This window comes from Nothobranchius furzeri, chromosome 16 (assembly GCF_043380555.1).
Source record: "Nothobranchius furzeri strain GRZ-AD chromosome 16, NfurGRZ-RIMD1, whole genome shotgun sequence".
NCBI classification, from domain to species: domain Eukaryota; kingdom Metazoa; phylum Chordata; class Actinopteri; order Cyprinodontiformes; family Nothobranchiidae; genus Nothobranchius; species Nothobranchius furzeri.
This window is the reverse complement of record NC_091756.1, coordinates 42,948,841-42,972,875: the sequence shown is the minus strand read 5'-3', so window position 1 is coordinate 42,972,875 and position 24,035 is coordinate 42,948,841. Positions and strand designations below refer to the sequence as shown.

General features: G+C 39.8%; 2 protein-coding genes across 3 annotated transcripts in view; one reads left to right on the top strand and one right to left on the bottom strand.

Moving 5' to 3' along the window:
* Positions 1-14,665, bottom strand: part of dock1 (dedicator of cytokinesis 1) — a 297,928-nt gene extending 283,263 nt beyond the window's left edge. For both annotated transcript variants that reach the window (XM_054749267.2, XM_054749268.2), the window contains exon 1: positions 14,470-14,665. In XM_054749267.2, the coding sequence (XP_054605242.1) occupies positions 14,470-14,512 (43 nt within the window). In that variant the 5' untranslated portion in view covers positions 14,513-14,665. The remainder of the gene's footprint in view (positions 1-14,469) is intronic.
* Positions 14,666-17,825: 3,160 nt separating this feature from the next.
* The window catches only part of c16h10orf90 (chromosome 16 C10orf90 homolog), a 17,136-nt gene continuing 10,926 nt past the window's right edge, over positions 17,826-24,035 (top strand). The window contains exons 1-4 of the mRNA XM_015962957.3: positions 17,826-18,988; positions 19,245-19,420; positions 19,541-20,125; positions 21,247-21,310. Coding sequence (XP_015818443.3) covers positions 19,565-20,125; positions 21,247-21,310 — 625 coding nt within the window. The 5' untranslated portion in view covers positions 17,826-18,988; positions 19,245-19,420; positions 19,541-19,564. The remainder of the gene's footprint in view (positions 18,989-19,244; positions 19,421-19,540; positions 20,126-21,246; positions 21,311-24,035) is intronic.

Genomic DNA, 24,035 nt, shown 5'->3' with positions numbered 1-24,035 from the left:
TGTCCTCCGGGCCACACACACACACACACACACACGGGACTGTCTCAGCTGTTATTTTCGTTAAGGAGTGTGCACGTACAGCATGCGCGCCTCGTGCACGAGCCTACTATTGAAGCTGCCGTTACGCTTTTGGCCTGAGGGGGCAATCATGAGCATAAAAATTCAAAACTCCGTAAAGTTCCTTTAAATCTGAATCTGTTTAGTTACAAAAAAATAAATAAAGAAAAACGCTCAGCAGTGCTAAAGTGGATTTTGACTTAGTGATACATCTACTCTAGAGATGTCATAATAGGTTGACATTCTTTTTGCACATTAGATCATTAAAAATTAAATAGAAAAATGTGTTTATTGATTTGTGCTAATATATGCAGCTAAATGCAAACCAAATAAATGCTAACACAAATTCAAATATATTTACTGTTGTAAATATGATTTAAGAAATTATGACAATTTAGAGATTCAAGGTGCAGTATGTAAGAATATAGAGAGAATTTTACAGTGAGAAAATTCCAAAAGAGTCTAATGTTTCAGTTATTTTGGAAGGAAGGTAATACTGTAGGGATGTAAGAAAATACATACATTATGATGATTTGTACTGCAATATTATATTGATATTCAAAAGCTGTGCATCAAATTTTTGGAAGAATTTACATGCAAACATTTGTGTGTGTTTTTTTTTTCTTTTCTTTTGGTGCTAATCAAATGTCAACCACTGGTTGGCAGCAATGAGCAATATGTTTTGTTTCCACCATTGAAATGTAAATCCCTCTAATATGGTTCAGATACCTCATGTTAAACATGTGCAGTATCAGTTTGGACTGTTTATTGAATTTTCCTACAATAAATTCAGTCTAAAAAATTTGCTAATATCATCTGGCTGAATGTACTGTAGTATATCGTGATATATCATATCATCTCCCATGTATTGTGATATGTATACTAACACCAGAATTTCACCAAAACACATCCTTATTAGGGTTGTCACAGTAACTGGTGTAGTGGTAAACCCCGGTAAAAAAGTTGACAATAATAATAATAACTGTCTTGTTTTTTTAAAAATATATTATCTCGGTGGATTACCGTGGCTGCGGTGTAGGAGCGGTGACCCTTACCAGCCACCGTATCTGCTTAAGTTGCCGGCGGCACATGCACACTTTGTTGTTTACAACCAAAACTTTCTTGAAGCTAAAGCTGAAATAATGGCCAAAGGAGGAGACGGCAGCACTTAAGACATTTATTATCCCTCAAAGAAGACAAAGTCGGAAGTATGGGCATTTTTTTTTTATATTTGAAGAATGCCGAGGGACAGTTGATAGAAGACGGCTATCCTGTTTGCAGCATGTGCAGAAACATTGTCTGTGATAGGCCGCAACGCTTCAAATCTCATGACACATCTGCGTGACCATCACCCACAACTCTACAGTCAACGCAAGGCAAGCTAACGTTAGCGTTTTAGCGCAAATGCGTGATCCGAGGATTTGGGTTGAGGGAGAATGCAACGAGTCGCCATATAAAGCAGCCGCAGCACCGCTACCTGCATACAAACCGGGTCACGGACACCCCCAAACTGAAATGACGCTAAGCATTAGGGGGCTCCCAGGGGCAGATAAGAGTTGGTCTCTCTCCGAGAATAATTATGAATTTAACAATGATTACTGCCTGATGACATTTTCCCATATTTGCAAAGGTCACCGGAAGGACACAAACCGAGGACAATATTTTCCTGATATACAGGTTAGTTGTCTGAAAATGTAACACGTTTAAAAAAATACAGCGATAATACCAAAAACTGTGATAATTTTGGTCACAATAACCGTGAGGTTAAATTTTCACACCATGACAACCCTAATCCCTATTATACTGAAACATATTTCACATCCAGCTGGCTGCAGAGATTGTCAGTTTTTCTCCTTTCAAAACAAAGGAAGGACGTAACTACTGTTTACATTCAGCGAGTGTGGGACTGCCATGTCTCCTGCAAGCTAATATTGCAGCGCCACCAACTATAATTTTAAGAGGACCAGCAAAAAGCTCCTGAGTTGTGTAAGTGGTTGCAGTAACTACATTTTACCGCATCAGGGTTTCCCCCAGTGCTTTATAAGCCTGGCAGGCTGCCAAGCTTTGCTTGGTCACCCGCCAGGCTAAGCGTGGTCCCATCCCTCTCCCTACCTTCTCCACTGACACGGATGACGCACGGCAGTGACACGGCCTGCGGGCCTCCTCTCTGCTGATACTGACAAAGAACGGTAGTGGAACGATCTATGCGCACCGCACACCCCCCTCCCCTCACTCTCATGGTCCAGCCTGCCAGGCTTATTGAGTTTTCTAGGGGAAACCCTGCACAGGATGTCATTTATACTTCATTTCTACACATTGCACCTTTAAATCATTGTCTTCCAACCTTGGTCCTCAGGGCACACTGTCCTGCATGTTTTCCATGTTGCCCTATTTAACACCAGTGTTTCCCTGTTGCCACACACCGGACTTAAATCTATGAGTGATTAACAGGCATCTGCAGCAATTGATGTCCTCCTGAGAAGGCAATCAGGTGTGCTGAAGCAGAGGCAAGGAAGCCATGTAGGACAGTGTGCCCTGAGCACCAGGGTTGGGAAACACCACTTTAAATCATTCCCCTAAAGTTTACAAAACTTTGATTTAGAAGATGGTAGCAGCAGAAAGTATTATTTAAAGATATGTTGGGCAGCTCAGTAACAACCTGAGTGGGATGAGGTTGCAAGAGGAGGATGCACATGAAAATAAATAATCCAACACTGTGATGCACAATCGGATAAAGATGGGATTACGGTACAAGCACTCAGACTTTAGATGACAGCTCAAAAGAGATGCGCACCTTAAAATAACAGGGCACCATTCACCAACAGGAAGGATGTGTAACATGTAGCTATGTTTCTTTATATTTACTTTTCTGTGGTTTGCAAAACCGTTTTCTACTTTTGCAAAATGGTTATATACATTTTGACTTTGCTTTAAAAATAATGCTATTGCATAAAAATACTGGATGCAGCATTAAAAGCTACAAGTAAGCTCCCAGATGAAGGAAGCACTCATTCCAAGCCTCCAAAGAGGCAATATTACAAAATCTGCTGAAACCCTGAAAGAAACAATTCCACACCTATGTAATGCATTTTCTGTCATACGCTAGCTCCTCTCCCTGTTGTCATCATTTTCTCGCTGTTCCTGTCAGACGTGTTCTGACAAAACCTAATGAAAAGTTGCTCTCCCAAATAACAGCGTGTTAAATATGTGACTACCACTGTGTCTCCCATCATTTTAACATTTTGCTTCTGTCACACACACACAAACTACTGGAGCTACCGTGGTTTAAACACAGTTGCTTTGTCATTTTAGTGCAAGAAAAACACAAAGCATATAACGAAAAACTCAGATTTGACTGGCATACGATCAAGTTCTGTGATGCTGCTTCTTGTTTAGCATCTCAGGTTTGTTTTGGCCATTTCTTCTTTTTGGAGCTGCCTGGTGTTGTGTAAAAATGTGTTCCCCCATCAATAAACCCTCTTCAGGTCACTCCTACACATGTTGCCAGCCCCGTGCCCGCCCACATCAACCTTGCGCCATTGTGAGGACCGATGACAAAATATAGATAAATGACAAGTTTTGCCACACTGCGATATAAACAATTATTATGATCATATGATTTATCTATTAAATTGCATGCTTCTATATGTCAATGTAATCCTACCAAATCTATAAATTGTGCATGCTAAAGATAGTCCATCTGTCTGCAGAGAGTCATAAAGGAACGTGGATGAGAAACAAGGATCTAAATCAGTGATCTGGTCCTTAAACTTGCACGTTTTATCAGCCTTACTTGTGGCTTGCTTGTCTTATTTTTTCATTATTGTAGCCAAATGTTAAGAGTGCAAATTTAGGTGAGAAAATGCTAGGCTATTTGTCGGACATGTTCAACGTGTCATTTACATTTTTCTCATTCCGTTCCAACAGTGTCAATTTCAAACTTGGCGTGGAACCAGAGTGGAACTAAAACAATTTAGCTCAATCCCTTGACAATGAGAATTGCAGTCACTGCGTTGCTAAACCTTAAATACTATCGTAATAATTAGTTTGTTAAAATTTCTCGTTAAAAACCGGGGACTTAAAAGTGGGTGGATCATAATTGTTTTCTTCCTGCAAACTCTAACCAGCCCAATACAAATATATGCAGGTATAAAACAGTGATCAATGAAAAATGTGACGGAGAAAAATTAGATGAATTATGAATACCGCTACTACTAATATTAATACAAGCAATAATAATAATAATAATAATGCAGTGTATATTAGTGATGCACCGATATGACATGTTTGGGCCAATATCCGATATTAAAGAGCAAGTCACCCCCAAATCAACTTTTTTTTTGCTGATAAACTAAATAAGCGAGTGTCTAATCGTGCTGCAGACACGTGTAGTCAATAATTTGGCACTTCAGTGCATCTTAGTTAAAATTTTAATATTCTGCCTAAAATTGTCAGTGTTGTGCCATTGTCAGGTAAAAACTCTGCACTGTATTTGAATTTAAATCTGCCACCGCTATTGGCTAAGAGGTATGCTATGATGCAAACTGGTACATTATGATGTCACAATGCTGTCGTGAGCCTGTGTGTATGTGTATTTGTTAGCAGCTCCGCCCTCTCGGTCTGCCTGGCAACAGCATTTGTTGCATTTTTCACACATGAAGTGGGAGTGGAGTTAGACTCTGGTAGGGGGTGACTTGCTCTTTAAGATCACTGTTATGGCCGATAACCAATAATTGCAGATACCAATATACTGACATGAATGCTTCTAAAATCAGCAGATTTTGTATAGAATGAAAATTATTAAAGCTGAATTTACATTATTATGTACACACAACACACATATTTACGGTTCTGAGATTATTATATTCACTGTTCACATGACTAAACAAATGCACATCACCCCCCTCACCCTCTGAAACAGGCAAACAAATGAAGACGAGATGGAAAACATATCAGTTGTTAAAATCAGCCCAGTTTTATTTATCGACCCGATACCGATATGTTTTAAAAATGACTAACATCGGCCGATACCGATATTGATGCTGATATATTGTCCATCCCTAGTGTATATGGTAATATTTGGGTATTGTAAGAAAACCCAGTAATGCTGCTGGCTCCACTTGTGCAATTATTTGTGTTTCTATGACTATTTTCCCCCTCTTTCAAGAAAATCACAACGATAACCACAAGTTTCTTACTATATTCATGACGCACACATTTTTCTAACAGCTTCTTCCAAACAAGACTGAAGCAGGGAGAGGCTTTGATGACACTTCCTACCTTTTCCAGTACCAAAAGCATTGATCACTACTAACCTGTTCCTAATGAAATATTTTCAAAGTTGTCGGTTTGCTGGTCATCAGTCCACTTTGCTCCGTTTTTTAAAATGTGAGTCATAGCCACGCTGCTGCTGCTAAAGTCTGAAGGTTAGCTTATGCTCGTGTGGCCAGCTCTCCTATTAGATAAGCCTCCAGTTTGTGATCAGGAAACAGCATTTCCTGTATGGGTCAACGTAAAGCCGTGGTTAAACGAAGTCAATGCCATATGCATGGTATTAGAACAATTCTTAAAATTCGGTGCTTTCCGAGGAGTTGATAACACAGATCGAGTACATGTCTTCATGGTCAATCCATGCCAAAGTCATGTGATGTCACGTGTAGATTCTGTTAAGTCTTTATGCTTAGAGTTCCCTGGTTTGCTTTCTAGAACTGTAAATCTCCAAAGTCTCCTTTAAGAAACGGCAACAACCTGATGAAACAGAATTAATGAGACAACACTTGAAATTAGCATCAAAAAGCATTTCCAGTTAATTCATCACAGAAGCCGGAGATGGCTAAACAACGCTCCCCTGGGCCATGTTGAATCACTTTAGAGATGCCACAAGAATAAGTAGGCTTCAAAAAGTGCCCTGATCTCTTTAATTTATGCTGAGCTGTTCGGCATTTGTCAAGGAGAAAAAAAAGTGTAATGAAATTAGCTCAAGGTCAAGAGAGATAGCATGTTCACTGAACATCTGACAAATGATTGGTCTCTCATCTTTCATGATTCTAACAGGAGACAAAAAAAAATTAAACAATCTTCCATTCCGGGTCTTTGAGGTTATTTTATAATGCTGAGGAAGCGTGTCAGTCCTGGTAAGACTGCTTGTAATAAACCAGGGCATAGGGGCTGGCTACACTTAGAAAATGCCAATGGGATTGAAGATATTCAGCATAAAAGTGATGCGAATGCTTCAAGCTGTTTTGACAAGCAATGAAATAAGCAATAAAGCGACTGATGGCTCACTTAGCATTTGGAGAAATAAAGAAGCATCAAGTTTTTCAAATAAAGCCACAGATCTCATCAGGTTAACCAATAAAAAGAGCTTCAATCATTCCACAAGTAACTTGAATACAATTATCATGTTTCACAGGGACAGTTTTTACTGTTGCATGACATGCTAATACTATGGGTGTTTCTCAATATCATGGCGCCTTGCCTTGCGAGGCGATGTCTTGCGAGGCCAGACGCCTTGCTTACGGGGACACTGTCCTTCCTTGGTCAAAGAAAACAGTTAAAAGGAACAGACTTGCATCAAGTGACCGTGGCTTCCACGGCGGTCACATAACGTCACGTGACACAGGAGATAACGTTACATTTTATATGTGTTAGTTTCAATATAAATATATAACGACCCTTTTGCTTTTTAAATTGTGTATATGTTTATTAAATTAAAAATATAAGAGAGTTACTACCCGCTAGCCACCGAAGCTGCAACTACTAAGCAACTAACCAACAATAGATAACTTCTTTGGATCTAAATAAAATACATTTTAAATTAGCTGACTTACTTTTAAACTTGAAAATTGTCCCTGAAGGAGCTGCTGGCTTCTGATCCGCCGTCTTTTTGAAAATACTGCAGTATATTGTGGGTAATTTTTGACCAAGGCTAGGCTACAAGACACCTCCCATGTATCCTTGCTCAGCTAGCTAAACGGCTAACAAACGGAGAACACATGCCTCGGTAGAACATGAACACTGGAACCGATTGGAACACGTCTTGGCAGCTCCCGATGACATATCTCCTAGGCAACCGGAGCGGGGCCAAGACATCAAGGCAAGGTTCCTTGGCATTGAGAAACACCCCCATGTTATCACAGATGTCATATACGTAGGTGCCCAGTGGACTGACGCTGCTTGTTGGAGCTTCTGTAGTGGCTGGCCGCCATATTGGATGGGTCTCCATTCACCCCCAGTACATTCATTTCTACTGAGGAAGGTGCTTACCCAACTAAAAAGCACATTTCATTACACTTTTATAATACGGACAAAGTAAAAATGCAAAAAGGAAATATTTATGAAAATATATCAAATAACAGTAAATGGAATGAGACCAACAAGCTGATGCATCATCCTGAGTCATCCTGCAGAAGCTTCCAGAAGAAACTGTCTCCTTTTATTCATTCTGACAAGTTCTGATAAAATCTCAAGTTCTTGGACTTTTATGCTATCTCAGCTATGATGCCAAGCACATCTGCCATCCAAATGATCAGTGTTAGATAAATATTTGTACGAGAGCACAGACAAAAGGCCCGGATTATCAAAACACAAACTTCCACTCAACCAGGCCAACGAAATTCCAGGCCATTCGCCCATTCAGTTCTACGTAGCTCTCTGGAGATTTGATCACATTTTAACAAAAGAAACAATCCTCCTGTGTTGTCATCCCTGAACAAAGGCAGGAAAGAGCCAGGTGACTGTTGGCTTTTTTATTGAGGCTTAGAAAATGTGTTCTAACAAATAACTGATCGTTCTGGTGCACCAGTGTAAGTGTGTAAACAAGTGTGTGCAAGACTGATCATCTAAGGCAGGCGTGGGGAACCCTGGCCCTCGAGGGCCGGTATCCTGCACGTCTTTACTCCAACACTTCTGATTCAGTGGTTGATTCACCTGTTCAGCAGCTCATCAGGCTCTGCAGAAGCTTGTTAATCACCTGCTGATTGAAATCAGGTGTGTTGAAGCAGGGTTGAAACTAAAATATAATGGATAGCGGCCCTTGATGGATCAGAGTTCCCCACCCCTGATCTAAGGGAAGGTGGTTATTTACAAACTCTGGTACATCTTAAAAACAGAAATGATCTGATGCCACGCCTCTACTGTTTTCCCCCATAAAGTAAATGGTTTAACTGGGTTGGGCTGGACAATATAGAAAAAAAGTACATTGATAACAATTTTTTTATATTGATCTATATCGACAATTATTGAAAGAAATTTTAAAAACTGTAGAAAATATATTGTAAGTGCAGCCCTGGCCATTTTCTTTTTGGTATTTTTATATTTTCTCCACCTCTTCTTGCTGAGACATCTTGCTGCCTCGTGCTCTGTTTTGGCTTGAGAGGGGAGGGCCTGGTGAGGTAGCGTGCCCGAGTCTGTGGCTTTGATTGGTTAGGAGTAAGTAGTGAGTCTAGTATGCTGCTACCTGATAGGTTATAAAAAAAATAAAGTTATAATGAAAAAAGGAAGCTTTTTTATCAAAATGTTATCGATCCATTTGTTTTTCTATTGCACCACTTGTTGATCGATAGATATATTGAACTATCGAATTATTATCCAGCCCTATAACTGGGGATGTCCTGATCCATCAATCAAAGCATTTTTCATTGATTTTAGTAAAAACTATCGATACACTTAACTCATTTACTGCCACTGACGACAAAAGTCATCATTTTAAATCCAACAGCTTGCTGCCATTGATGACTAATGTCTTTATTTGCATTTTTTTACTGTATGGACGTCGGAACGAGCCTTCGCACCCTAAGAACAAACATCACAGCTCTAAAGCTGATCTTCATCCACGTATGTCACATGTCACGTGATTAGGAAGCAGAAAATCCATGTTAGGAGACATTTTGGGCCGCTGTCTTGAAAAAGGTTAGGCGCGAACCGGAAAAGCTTCTGCCGCTCACAATTCGACAATGGATTATGAAAAAACAGACAATGCTAGAAACACGCGTCTTCTTCCTGATGTAAGAAGTGAGTCTATTCTTTGTTTTGGTAGTTTTGGCATTGACATCATAGAGCAAAATGTTCTGTGACTCTTCAAAAAACAGTAAAAACGCTCTAAAACTGCTGGCAGCCAGAGGCTTTTCTTATCAGGAAATGGCTGACAGTTAAGTTAAATATCCTGATATTTCATTTATGATACTGAGCCAATATTTGAAAGCAGTTTATAATTTTATAGAGAATTTCCATGCTAAAATGCACTATATTTATTTTGTATGAGGCAATTCAAACCCGACTGCTAGGGTGGCAGCAGTTTTTATTGCCTTCATTCATTCTTTGTACCCACTTTTTTCAGCAGTCAAGCTATCAGAATTGTTGTCGGGCTGCCAAAAACAAGCCCTACAGATTTACTCTCACAGGTGTAGTGCTAAAGCTTCCACTATAATACCCTGCCTAGTATAAATGTTTTGTTACAGTTGTTGTTGGTTTGACATAAATCCATACAGAGATGGAAATGAAAGGGAAAGGAGGTAGAAGAGGAAGGGAGTTAACAAAAAAGAAAGAATACCACCTTCATTCTGATGGGATAATGAGATCTAATAACACTGGATGTGCCTTGGAAGGTTTCCAATTTTCCAATGAAAATCTGTGTTAAAAATTTTGAATCTGGCTTTTAGCATCACAATATATTGCATAATCTCTGCTGACATATACCATATCGCCAGATTCTTGCCCATACACACCCCTAATCAAATCGATATAAAGACACTCCGCTAACATGGCACCGATCCTTTGTTGGGCAAGAACAAAGAACCCTTTTGATCAGGAAAGATGTAGGGGGCGACGAATTAATATGTTTTAAGTGTTACATTTGAAATCTCTAAGTTGGTATCACTTCTACTATGCTTACCCCAACTCTAACCAGTCATACAAGTGGGTCAGAACACCACACAGAGCTGCCTTCACAGTCACAGTTTTAACTGAATTTACAAACATAAAATGAAATGCTGTATATAAATAATGCCAACCTGTTTTATTAGGGATATGTATTAGTGAAATTCTGACGATTCGATACATATCACGATACAGGGGAGACGATGCGATATATCGCGATATATTGCGATGCATTCAGCCAGACGATAAGAGATTTTTTTAGACGATAGAGATTTTTTTTAGACTAAATCTGTCATTTTGACAGAAACAGAAGACAAGACTATATCGCGATCTTTATCGTTACAGCACGTGCTTCAAAATATATCGCAATATTGATTTTAGGCCATAGCGACCAATCCTACACCCTACACTATGACCCTCTACAGAAACTCACGTGTAGTGATTTTATCCACTGCAACATCCACATAGCACAGAGAGTCTGCACGTATATACCGTTAAAAGCTAGACAATGCAGGGATTTGGACTGATTTTACATTTTTTATGAGTCAACTCTAGCAAATAACATATTGGCTACCTGCACCCAAAATAGTTGAAGAGATGGACAAAGGTGGGGATGTCTTTTACTGCCTCACAAATAATATAAAAAGCTGATTTTTGATTTTTTAAAGCAGCAAAGAAAATCAGATCGTAGCAGACTGGGCGATTGTCCCAGCGGATTCTGGTTTTCAGTTATTACACATCTCACTTTTCCTGATTTTACAACAAGTTGTTCTCACAAAACTGTGATTTTGTGCAACAAAAGTGTTTATATTTATTGATGCAATATTCGTGTTTAACACTGATGGGAAAAGTCTCAAAAGGAGACTGTCTTTACTTCACACAACATGCTAATGCAACCAATGGGACCAATACGAGAGCCATTAAATGGCGAGACAAAAGTTTTGCTGAGACAGAAATAGATGCCAAATGTGTGCTGACAGCATAAGAGGTCTCACAGAGTGCTCATTAGCACTTCTTGGTCAACACATGAAGTATTAAAAGTGCACTGGCTATGCAGCCCACCATTTGTCTGCAGCCATGACGTGGCAGCTGCTTCTCTTACAACTAATGAGTCATCTGCAATTGTGTTCAGTGAACCCTGCAAGGATTTTCTTCATAAATTTTGCAGAAATTTATCTTTTCAATTTATGCGAGAATGGAGAGAAAGCCATTAGCATGAGAGCTGCATACTTTTCACACACACACACACACACACACACACACACACACACACACACACACACATGAATGATAACACCAGAGCTCATTTAAAAGTTGCAGTCTGGGATGCCAGTCAATGCTTTAGTTTAACCTGCTGGACCCATCCATCAGTCAGCACCAGGAACCTTCATGCAGCTACGGACCTTCAGTCCCTCTAATGAACACAAAATGGGCTCAATGTGCACATAGTGAAATTATATAGGCATTAAACATAATCTGCTGTGATAAAAACTGGAATCTAATGGAAAATGTATGGAACTGGCTACAGAGTTGAAGGAATTGAACTGGGAGAAGCCCAGAAAAAATAAATCCCATTTTGTTCCATTTTCAATATGGGTCAGGCAGTTCGTGGAAATGTTTGACTGATTGTTCTTCTTGTCACATATTTTTCACCAATCTTTTCACAGGGCTATCAATATTACACAGGCAAAAGCTGCTCGCAGGTTGAAAGTTTGAACATTTCTACCTATTTTCTCTTAATCTGGGAAATTTATGAAGTTGTTTCTTCATTTAAAAAAGATCCTGTGGACCGTTGAGATTTACTACAACATAAATTCTAACGTCACATCCAATTCCAAAATGTAAACAAGAGGAACACTGCAGGGAAATGAAAGTGTCTTGTCACTGAAAACAAACAGGAGTATGACAGTGACACGAGCCAAGCCTTCAATGAAAATACCCAATTTGGATTTACTAAAACCCTTTAAACATTATTAGTTCCATGTTTGTTTTTATGATTTCCTAAAAGAGAACTGATAGCACGGCTGGTCGATATATCGGGCCGATATTTGACACATTTTTATATATCAGCATTGACTGATAAACCTCCTTAGTGGGGATGTATGAATATATTGATATGGCATTATATCGTGACACTTTTTCCTGTGATATTACAATGATATTCAAAAGCTGTGTATCGATTTTTTGGGAAAATTTTACACTTAGCAGTTCACAAAATTAAGATTTAACAGCTGGTTAAATTCAGTGTTCAAAAAACGATTCATCTTCTGAAATGTTGTGCATCTACTGGTTTTATTATTAATATTTTAGCATGCAGATGAGGTGGAAAACATTTAAATATCGGCCGTGAAAACTGGACCAAAATGTCAGCAGCACAAATTGGCCATTGGCTGACTATGACCTTTACATATCGGTATCGGCAGTAGAAAAAAATAAAAATCAGTCAACCTCTATTTCCTAACAACAACAAAAAATTAACTGTTCATTTTAGGGATGTGTTATGGTGAAATTATGGCGATAAGAAACGTATCACGGTACAGGGGAAACGATGCAATATATCACGATGTATTGTGATACATTCAGTCAGGAGATATTGGCAATTTTTTGACTGAATTTGTTATAGGAAAATTCCATAAGCAGTCCAAACTGATCCTTAACATGTTTAATATGAGGTCTCTGAACCATAACAGAGAGATTTACATTTCAATGGTGGAAACAAAACCCATTGTACACTGCTGCCAACTAGCAGTCGGCGTTTGAATTGCACCAAATAAAAGAAAATACATAAAATACATTAATATTGCAGGAAAAAAATCACGATATATTGTGGTATCGATATTTTTGATCACCTGTTTTTTAATATCTATATAATATCGCTGGAAAAAATATCACAAAATATTGCCATATCGATATTTTCTTACATCCCTAGTACATTTACAACTTAAGAGAGTTTCTAAAGAGTCTACATCTCTAATAAACAAAATACTGAAGACAAAACAGCTTCGAGTTCAATTTGAGTTGTTTTGTTAATTATATAATGAGCCACCTGGTTTATGTACCGACCCCAAAACTGTACCAGTGGAGGCTGTTATTGTTGTCCTCTTGGTGTTGGGCTCTGATTGACGATTATCCTGTTTTCTCCTCATTAATGTCAAGTCCTGATTAAAAGTAGGTGTCATTAGTTTATAAAGTCACTGAGGTGGTGCTTGCTGTAAAATAGTTATATATAAATATATTTTAATTTACTTTAGTAACAATAAAAGGTGGAGCAAAAATAGCCCCACATCCTGCTGACATTACAGTGAGAAGCAGCTTTCACAATGATGACGCCATAACCAGTTTTCCTACATGCTGATGCTAGGGATGTAATCAAACTCTCAATTTCAACCTCAAAACAATGTAATTGAGGTAAAAAATACTATTAAAATAACTTTGTCAGTCTGTTTTATACCCCCCTAATGATATGCGCTTCCTTAAGCAGCCCATTATTGATAACAATAATTGAATCATCTACTAAAGTAATAAGACTTCATTCTTTTATGATTTTTGTTCATATTTAACCCCTTGTAGACTTTTGACAAATTTTCATCAAATCACTTCTAGCCTTAAAACTGCCCAAGTATCAGGATTATTACCTTCATCAAAATCCAATCATTTGGTAAACGACCTGTATTTGCACCTTCTTAGGGTTCTACAACCCCCCAATGTGCTTTACAACACAGTCATTCACCCATTCACACACACGCTGGTGGGGATGAGCTATGATGTAGCCACAGCTCATATCTAGCCCTCTACATGTCTACTGCCCTCTGGTGAAGGAGCTACAGGTGGCAAGGCTAGATTTTATATATGTATCACTGCTATTTTGTTTTAAAATTACACACTAGAACACAGTGTTATTTAGTAGCTATAATAACATTGGCCAAAATAATTGAATGAAAAATGTTTATTTTATTAATATTTTTATTTCAGCCATTAAAGAGTTAATGATGCACCCCAAAAGTGTCTGTTGATCTAATAAACTAGAACTCTACATGAACCGTGTGTTTATTCATGAGTGAACTCCAGTCATCCCAGCATCAGATCAGAGGTGACATTAGGGGTGTTTTCCACTGGAAGACGCTACCCGGGACAGTGGGTGGCTTCGAACCAAATCTGACAGCATTACAGGAAGTGGGATTAAATAACTAACCAGAGTTTAGCTCCATCTACGTGTAGGAGACCAGGAACAAGCCTCTCTCTGGCAGTAGGCTGTAACTTTGTAGCAGAGGCCCCATAACACAGGAAACAGCGCTGTAACAACTAGGCGCGCCTGTAACAATTCCCAAAGTACTCCTCTTCCTCACAAAAGACACACATTCCTGCTTTTTCCTTTCATGCGAGCAAACTCTGCACTGCTGTGATTTGCATTCCTCCGGTTAAGACAAAACAACCGGGCTGATGCCCTGTTCTTATCTGAATGTCTCTAACTTGTTTGGTCTGAGAGCAGAGAGCTAGTAGGGCGAGCTAGCGATGGAAACATGCAAGTTTTCTTACCAACTCCATACTTTTCCTTCTTAGAAGGAACCCAGCGAGACATTCTTGGAGTGGAAGATTCCTCGATTCCAGTCGTCTTGTGTGGAAAAAGCGCAGAGTGAGACTTCCGGTTGAATTGGTGTCAGTAAAGTGGAGTTTAGTTCAGTTTTGTGAGAGCTTTTAGGGAGCTGCTCCGAGCAGCCATTTTCCACTGCTGACAGGACGCTCCGCCAGGGGGAGGAAGGGATCGCGAAAGTTTTCACCCAGTAGGCGTTCACGAGGAGGCATCCTGCTCGGCTCCTACGAAACTACAGCCAAGTGACGCGCGACTTCTGCAGATTCTTATCTGATCAAAACAGATGTACACCATGCTGCCGCAGATAGACTGTAAGGTCTGTCCGTCACCAAAACACCTCCACATTAAACAGGGGCGGATCTAGACCGTTTAATTAGGGGGCAACAGGTCCATGAAGAGTGGCAAGGGTGACTTCCCCCTTGAAGGGTGTTGCCCATGTGTAAATAAAAGACCAACAAAAACACTCCAAAACTATTTATTAAGTAATTATTTCTTCTGAGAATACAGTAGAACTTTGCAGAAAGACGTAACAAAATTGCCACAAAACAAATACCAACATTCATAAATACAGAAGGCATGTTTAAAGGACAGAACCTAACTTATTATATAGGACTGAATTCAGTCATCACTTTTAGATGAGCTTAAGCCATATTTTAAGTAAACAATTCGTAATTGTTATTTAAGCTTATCCTAATTTTGCCTTCAAAATGAAATATACCAACTAAACTACTAATTTACTGAAACTCTTTACTTACAGTTATGTACCAAGAATTTCAGTAATTTATATTTTTAAAGAGTTTTTTTTCTTTTCTTGCAAAAAACAGATAACATTTTTTAATACATTTTCAAGATCGTATTGTTGTTTACTTCATGTTACATCTGTAAAAATAAAGTTAAGAGATTTTAAATTTAAATAACATTTAAAATTGCCTCATGCTGATACTGGATGCCACACTTATGTTAATATAATCTATCTATCTATCTATCTATCTATCTATCTATCTATCTATCTATCTATCTATCTATCTATCTATCTATCTATCTATCTATCTATATATCTATCTATCTATCTATCATCTATCTATCTATCTATCTATCTATCTATCTATCTATCTATCTATCTATCTATCTATCTATCTATCTATCATCTATCTATCTATCTATCTATCATCTATCTATCTATCTATCTATCTATCTATCTATCTATCTATCTATCTATCTATCTATCTATCTATCTATCTATCTATCTATCTATCATCCATCCATCCATCCATCCATCCATCCATCCATCCATCCATCCATCCATCCATCTATCTATCTATCTATCTATCTATCTATCTATCTATCTATCTATCTATCTATCTATCTATCTATCTATCTATCTATCTATCTATCTATCTATCTATCTATCTATCTATCTATCTATCTATCATCCATCCATCCATCCATCCATCCATCCATCCATCCATCCATCCATCCATCCATCCATCTATCTATCTATCTATCTATCCGTCCGTCCGTCCGTCCGTCCGTCCGTCCGTCCGTCCGTCCGTCCGTCTGTCTGTCTATCATCTATCCTTTTTTTCTACCACTTATCTAAGATCAGATCTGAGGTAACAGGTCTAGAAGGGAAACCCAGACATTCCTCTGCCCAACAACACTCTCCAGCTCCTTCTCTAATAGCACTCCCAAGTCAGAGACGGTATAAAACTCCTGCATCAAGTTCTGGGTCTGCCACAGGGTCTCTTCCTCGTGGAAAGTATCAGGAAAACCTTCTAAGGAAGGCAACCAGGAGGTGTTCTTTAGCTGCCAAAACAATCTCAGGTGATTTATTTTGGTGCTAGCAGTTGATCAATTACTTCATGTCAAGTTTTCAGCCTTGAGAATCATCTTGTCGTCGTCACGTCTTCCTCCGCTTATCTGGGTCCGGGTCGCGGGGGCAGCATCCCAACTAGGGAGCTCCAGACCGTCCTCTCCCTGGCCACCTCCACCAGTTCCTCCGGCAGGACCGCAAGTCGTTCCCGGACCAGATTCGAGATGTAACCTCTCTAACGTGTCCTGGGTCGACCCTGGGGCCTCCTGCCAGCAGGACATGCCCGAAACACCTCCCCAGGGAGGCGTCCAGGAGGCACCATCCTGACCAGATGCCCAAACCACGTCAACTGACTCCTTTCGATCCTGAGGAGCAGCGGTTCTACTCCTAGTCCCTCCCGAATGTCCGAGCTCCTCACCTTATCTCTAAGGCTGAGCCCGGCCACCCTACGGAGGAAACTCATTTTGGCCGCTTGTATCCGCAATCTCGTTCTTTCGGTCATTACCCAAAGCTCGTGACCATAGGTGAGGATTGGGACGTAAATCGACCGGTAAATCAAGAGCCTGGCTTTCCGGCTCAGCTCCCTCTTCACCACGGCAGATCGGCTCAGTGTCCACATCACTGCAGACGCCGAACCAATCCACCTGTCGATCTCCCGATCCCTCCTACCCTCACTCGTGAACAAGACCCTGAGATACTTAAACTCCTCCACTTAAGGTAGGACCTCTCCCCCGACCCGGAGTTGGCAAGCCACCCTTTTCCGGTCGAGAACCATGGTCTCAGATATGGAGGTGCTGATCCTCATCCCAGCCACTTCACACTCGGCCGCGAACCTACCCAGCAAGAGCTGAAGGTCAGAGCTGGATGAAGCTAGGAGGACCACAACATCCGCAAAAAGCAGAGACGAGATTCTCCTGCCACCAAACTCGACACACTCCACACCACGGCTGTGCCTAGAAATTCTGTTCATAAAGGTAATGAACAGAACCAGTGACAAAGGGCTACCCTGGCAGAGCCCAACCCTCACCGGGAACAGGTCCGACTTACTACCGGCTATGCGGACCAAACTCACGCTCCTCTGGTAAAGGGACTGAATGGCCCTTAACAGAAAGCCACCCATCCCATACTCCTGGAGCGTCCCCCACAGGGTGCCCCTGGGGACACGGTCATAAGCCTTCTCCAAATCCACAAAACACATGTGGATTGGTTGGGCAAACTCCCATGCCCCCTTCATTACCCTTGCAAGGGAATAGAGCTGGTCCACAGTTCCACGGCCAGGACGAAAACCACATTGCTCCTCCTCTATCTGAGATTCAACTATCGATCGGACCCTCCTCTCCAGTACCTTGGAGTAGACCTTTCCAGGGAGGCTGAGTGTGATCCCCCTATAGTTGGAACACACCCTCAGGTCACCCTTCTTAAAGATGGGGACCACCACCCCGGTCTGCCACTCCACAGGAACGGCCCCCGATGACCACGCAATGTTGCAGAGACGTGTCAACTTGCTTTTCTTAAAATACTATTTTATTAAACTTAGATTCAGAGAAAGAAACGGGAACATAAATCTAACTCTAAAGTCAAGCATAAACAGAGCACTGGTTAATCTTGTGAGTAATGGTAAATAATAAAATAATAAAGATTTATATGAATCAGACCCGGGCTGAAATAAGTAATAAAGCAGCCAATGTCTAAAAATCCTCCAGAAAGCCTGAATTAATGTTCAAAACCACCATCTATTATAGTTAAAATAACGTCTGGCTCTTTGTAAGCACAAACAAACTGTTTTGCATATTACTTTACCTCTATTTGTTTTTCCACGCTCTTTTACCACATGCAAATCTCTTGATATCCAACAGTATACCACTTATTAGAATATTGTTCCTCTGATTGCCTCAGCCACATTCATGCAGTATGTTCATTTCTAGAGCCTATAGAGCCTCGTCTGAGAAGCTGAGATAGGCTTAGAGTTGTTGTTCTTATCAGTAGCAAAATAAAACGCACAAAAGAAATGCACCTGGTGCTCACATTAGCATCCTCTCATCTTTATTCATCTTGTTTGTGAGATGATTGACTCCTTTTGCAGCATCCCACAAGTGTCATAGACTACGACCAAGTGACCTTTTTGTTTTCCTTCTCCCTTTATTACACTTTCACCTGTGGTGTTGGAGTTTTGCCTCCAGAGGGGGTTGAGTCATTCAGAATTTTTAATGTATTCATGTTTAAAAGACTCACAGTTAGAACTAATTAGTTTTAAAGGTAAATTACAGGTGAAGCAGACTGAAAATGTAATTTGATCTTTAGGTATCTGTTTCATCTTTGCCTTTGAAAAGGTTCATTCTCAGAAAACACTTTGGAGAAAGTACACCTGTCCTAAAACCCAATTAAGTTTGCTGCTATTGCTTTAAATAAAATTGTGGAAGAAAGGCTGGAGGGAAATTCTTCTGTCTTGTAACTACCCTTGTCTCCTCCGTCGCGGGACATCATGTGGGTCACAGTTGCTTATCCGAGAGGACACTGGCCCATTTTTAGACGGTCTTGCTGGAGTCACACGGCTCACATCAAGACTTGAGGACAGCAACGCTTCTCATCAGCAACCGACCACGAGATCCCAAAGAGAAGAAGAAACATAAGGGGGATTTCTATCATGGAAAGTGAGTTATGGAAAAACATAGATAATCTTCTTATTTGGATTGTTTGTAGAAATGCCCAAAGGTCTTTTTTAAACATGTGTTTGACTTAACCAGCTAGAAATTAGTGTTTTGGGACATTATCTATATTGGTTATTGTAATATTAGTTTAGTTGAAACATAAAAATTGTGAATCACTAAATATCTTGATATAAAATTAAGCCCTTTTTGCTTTTTTTGCCCAACCCCTTAGACATCTTTTCTCTTCCTCTCTGCTCAGCTGTAGTCCTCAGTGACTCTTTTGTTTGCCAAAGCATCCTCACATTGCTACATGCCCGACTGGAGACAGTACCCACTAGCACCTACTTTCTACCAAAACAGAGAGGGCTTACTTCCTGAGCGCTGAGAGCAACTGGAGTCAAGTGAACGAGAAAAAAGATGGTTTGTCAGTAGCTGGTAAGTATCAGCAACCTAATACAATAAAAATGACTATTTTATGATCTAGACCAGCTCTGAAGTACTCTACAAATCCACAGTAACATGTCTAATTAATCAAGTGGTGTACCTAAACTTCAGATCTGAGACCTGAGATCCAGAGAAATGGCTCTCCGCAGGCCAGCTAACTTCCAAAGGAGAGCTCCAGGCTGGAGAAGATCAGGAGATGAATCCTACTGGGACAGCTTGATATCAGAAGAGGAGCCACTGCCTCGAGTCCCACAACCCTCACGTCGTCCCCAGAGTGCCATCGAGGGAGGAGGACAGCTGGACACCTGGCTAGAACACCTGAGGATGATGGAGAGCAAAGTCAGACCCGACATTAGCAATGCATCTTACGCTGATCGGACAACATCCATGCCCGTTCTTGACAGTAAACAGAGGAGCTATCTGCCCTTCAGCACAAGCTCATCTTCATGTGGGTGTCCGAGTCTTTGTGAGAGCTCACCAGGCAGCCAGGACTCCCTCAAGGCTGGGCTTCTGCTCCTTCAAAGGCGCAGAGGAAGCTGGGAGAAAGCTCACATCACACAGTCTCCAAAGAAGGAGCAAGCTCAGCTTAGTTATCTTGCCCCGGTCAAGATTGGGTGGCTGCCAGTGCAGAGAAGAGTGATGATGGTGGCGAGTGATGGGAGCCAAAATCAAGGTTCAAACAGCTCTGCAGGCCAAGTAAGCAACACAAAATCCACTACTTACGAAGCATTTAGGAGGTTGTACTTTTCTTTTCCTACAACATAGTAAACAGATTTTGAAGAAGTAAACTTAGTTTTCAACACTGAAAGATGAATTCTCTGAAAATGTTTTTCGTCATATTAACCCTGTAATGCCAAATGTGTCAACTCTATATCTGGAGTTGATAAAAGATGCCACATCAAATCCTCAATGTAACTTCTGCCCTCTAGTGGAAGATCTAAGCATTGCCGGTAGTAAGTGCCAATTTTATTTGCTTTTATTTTTATATGGTGATATAAAAATCAACACTGACGTTGTCAAAGACTATGTAGAGCAATTTTTGAGTCTTTCAATGTTTCATAAGTTCAGATCTTTGCAGAATTTGAGTTGAGGTCAGATGTGTAACCGACGTCTTTTCAGGTTTTGAATCTTGCATCTTTGTGAGTCAGAGTCATCGCTGCAGCTCCAAAGTCAAGTCAAGCAGCAAGAGAATGATGCTAAAGTAGAGTAAAGCATGCAGGGTGTCAGACAGAGCCACTTGTAGTCAAGTCTCAGTTATCCCGGGAGAAAGCAGAGTTCCAGCAGCCTTTGAAAACAGCCTCTGCAGGAGCTTTGTGCATTCTTGAAGGCTTTATGACTAATTTGAAACTATAAAAGCTGTGATTGAGATTTGTGCCCCGACAGGATGCAAGACAATGTACACAGATGATTCAGTGGAATAACAGCATTGCAAAGTTTGCTGGTAATATGGCCATGTCGATATGATGCTGTTCGGCAGATGTAACTGAACTAAATCACAGTGGATGTGCGAATAAAAAGTGTTACAGAAGTTTTCTGTTTTTGCTTCTTTGACGTTTTACTCCAGTTGTAATGGGACACACACGTTCCAAAAATTGGAGCTTTTTCTCTACAGAATGTTTTCCCAAAAGTCATCAGAATCATCAAGATGTTTTCTGATAAATCCGAGTTGGGCCTTTGTTTTGTAACATACATGTCTAAATCTGTGGTTTTGACTAATACCAAATGTCAAATTACATATTTAATGACGTTCAAGACCAAGTAATAGACCAAGTAACAGAAGCTCATCTCAGATGATCTGCTCTTTTTTAATCCCACAGGTTAAACTAAAAAAGCCCCTCACTCCAACCCTTCAGAGGACTGGAGAAACTCCCATAGCTCAAGGTATGTCGGCCATCGATTACCACGTGTGTTTGATGGTTTCCACCTGCTTCAGAAGCTTTTAAACATGCGTACACAAGTGTGATCGTCACATCCATTTATTCTCAATCAGAAATACACACTTCAGTTTCAGCTGATGTTTCAGACTTGTTCAGCTTGAGACCACCAACCAGCTGATGGGGGATTATAATTTATTTCAGTTTACTTTCTTCTAATCTGCTCCTTCCAGTGGTGGCATCCCTGTCTTCTCTCACACTGATTGGTTAATCACATTACAGATTACAAGGACAGGAAACCTAATCCAAGCACACTGGTTCCAGTAGCTGTGCCATGGGTTTTTAGCAGCACTGTGCAAGGAGAAAGTGGGTTCTAGTTGGTTTGAAAAGCTGACAAAAAATAAAAAATAAATAAGACATGGATGGCGGCAAGGAGTATAGAGATAAGCAGAGATGCAGACTGATTGAAGAAGGAGCTTGTTAATCTTTGAACACGGCAGCTCAGCGATACTTGGATCTGAAACTTGATCCTTCAACCTTGTCCTTGTTTGTGCATGGATTATCTTGGCAGGACTCCGGTTGCTCACTGAAATCAAAGCAAGTCATCTGGCACACAGGATGAATGGTGGAGTGGTTTTAATGTTACTCAGACTTGATTAATATGACACACTTTGCTGATTTAAAAACTACATCAAAGGCTACTAATGCAAATGTGTCAGAATAAAAGCACCTTGTGTAATAATAAAGTACAGATTAGTAAAAAGGTCAGGATTTGATGATAGGGCTGCTGGATTATACAAAAGCATTCCCAGGATTATATTCAGTCAAGGTTTGATTTAGATATTAGGCATGAATTTTCAGTTGGTGTTTTTAGTTCAAACTAAAGGTCCTTTATGTAGAATTTTGTCTTTGGTTGCACTTTGACTTTGTTGCATTTAAATTGTTTTAGATATTTAAATGTGAATGTTTTTATCTTTATTCTGATTGATGGTTTTTATACACTTTTCTTTATTCCTATTATTAAATTATTTTTCAAGTTTAGAATTTTATAATTTTTTCCATTTGACTGAAAGTCATTTAAAATAATGTTTTCGTATTATTATTACTATTGTTATTATTTATAATAATAATAACAATAATAATTATTATTATTTTTGTTGTTATTAATATTACAGTTTAAAATTTTTGTTAAACACGCAATCAATTAGCCTGTGTGTTTTGCTCTTCTGTTTCATTTATTTATTTATTTAGTGCTGTTTAGTCTACAGAAGAGAAGGAAGGCTTGTCATTCAGAAGACATGAACCAAAGTGGAATGTGACAAAATCATTTCAATAATGTTATTTCTTAAATGGAAAATTTCTGATGATCAGGAGCTGAAATTGATTATTGCACATGCAATTATTTTATCTGCATCTTAAAAAAAGTCTATTACCCTTTTCTACAATAAATGAAAATCAGCCTGGAGTTGTGTCATTAAGAATTTATTCAGTTCTTAGCAGTTTGAAAATGCCTTGAATCACATTTCATTTCTGCTGCTTGCCGAAATAGCCCCCCCAGGAGAAGCTATATTTACACTCAAGCTCTCGCTGAACACAGTTAGTTCTCTGCATCGTCACAAAAGCCACATTCAGCAAACATGAAATTGCCTGATTTTAATGAGAATATGGTGAGAAAATTGGATTGTGCACATCAAGCTTCTTCATGTTTTGAGAGGGTGGCTAATTTTCTCCCTACTCACGTGTAAAACTTAGACAAAATCTACTCGAGTGAAAACATGGGGTGGCTGGGGACAGAATAAGTTGGTTAATTGAGGAAAAACAAAAACAAATTTTTGTGTATTTCTCAGCTAGGTTAACCAGTGACAGATAGGGATGTTTGATATTATTGGTCGACCATTAATATCAATATTAAACATTTACATCAGAAAATGTTGGTATCTGTTTTCAGTCTTTTAATGACCCAAATTTGACATGCCATACTCATATTAACACTTCCTCTATTACCCTTTCTCAAAATGTCAAAATGTGACAGATTTGAGGTTTAGTTTTTGAGATTTATTTTGTTTATTTGGCACAGCTTGTGAAGTAGAAATCTGTCCTGCGTAGTAAACATACGCTGTCCTCACAGCACGTCGCTACGTGTAGCTAACGACCATAACAAAAACAAGAATCTTCACCCAAGGCTTGTTTTTCTAATCTGAAGATCTTAATAAATGTTTTAACACCATAACTGCAATAAACAGAAAAAAATACAATACTAACTCATAAACACATCTTAGCTCAGGGAGAATGGCATTCAGCTGCTGATGGAGACAAAACTTATGTGGCAATGCTACAAATCTAAACATGCATGGTGGCAGATGTGAAATGTTAATAACCTAAAAATTATATATTTGTGTGTGTGTGTGTGTGTGTGTGTGTGTGTGTGTGTGTGTGTGTGTGTGTGTGTGTGTGTGCGTGTGTGTGTGTGTTTATTCATCCATCTCTTATTTCCTTCCTTAAAATGCGAGCAAGGGTTATCCTAAAGTGAGAGCCTGTCACCATGGTAATGGCAGCAGGTAGAAACACAGCCAGGCAAGCTAACAGAGTGGCAATAGAGAATCAGTCAGGGCTGAAGAGTACACCAATCAGGTCTCCTACGTCTCCTGAAGGAGCCCACGAGTGACTCTAGGGTGGTGCTTGACTTTGAGCCAATTTCATTTATTGACAGTGTCAACATTTCCATTTGTGTG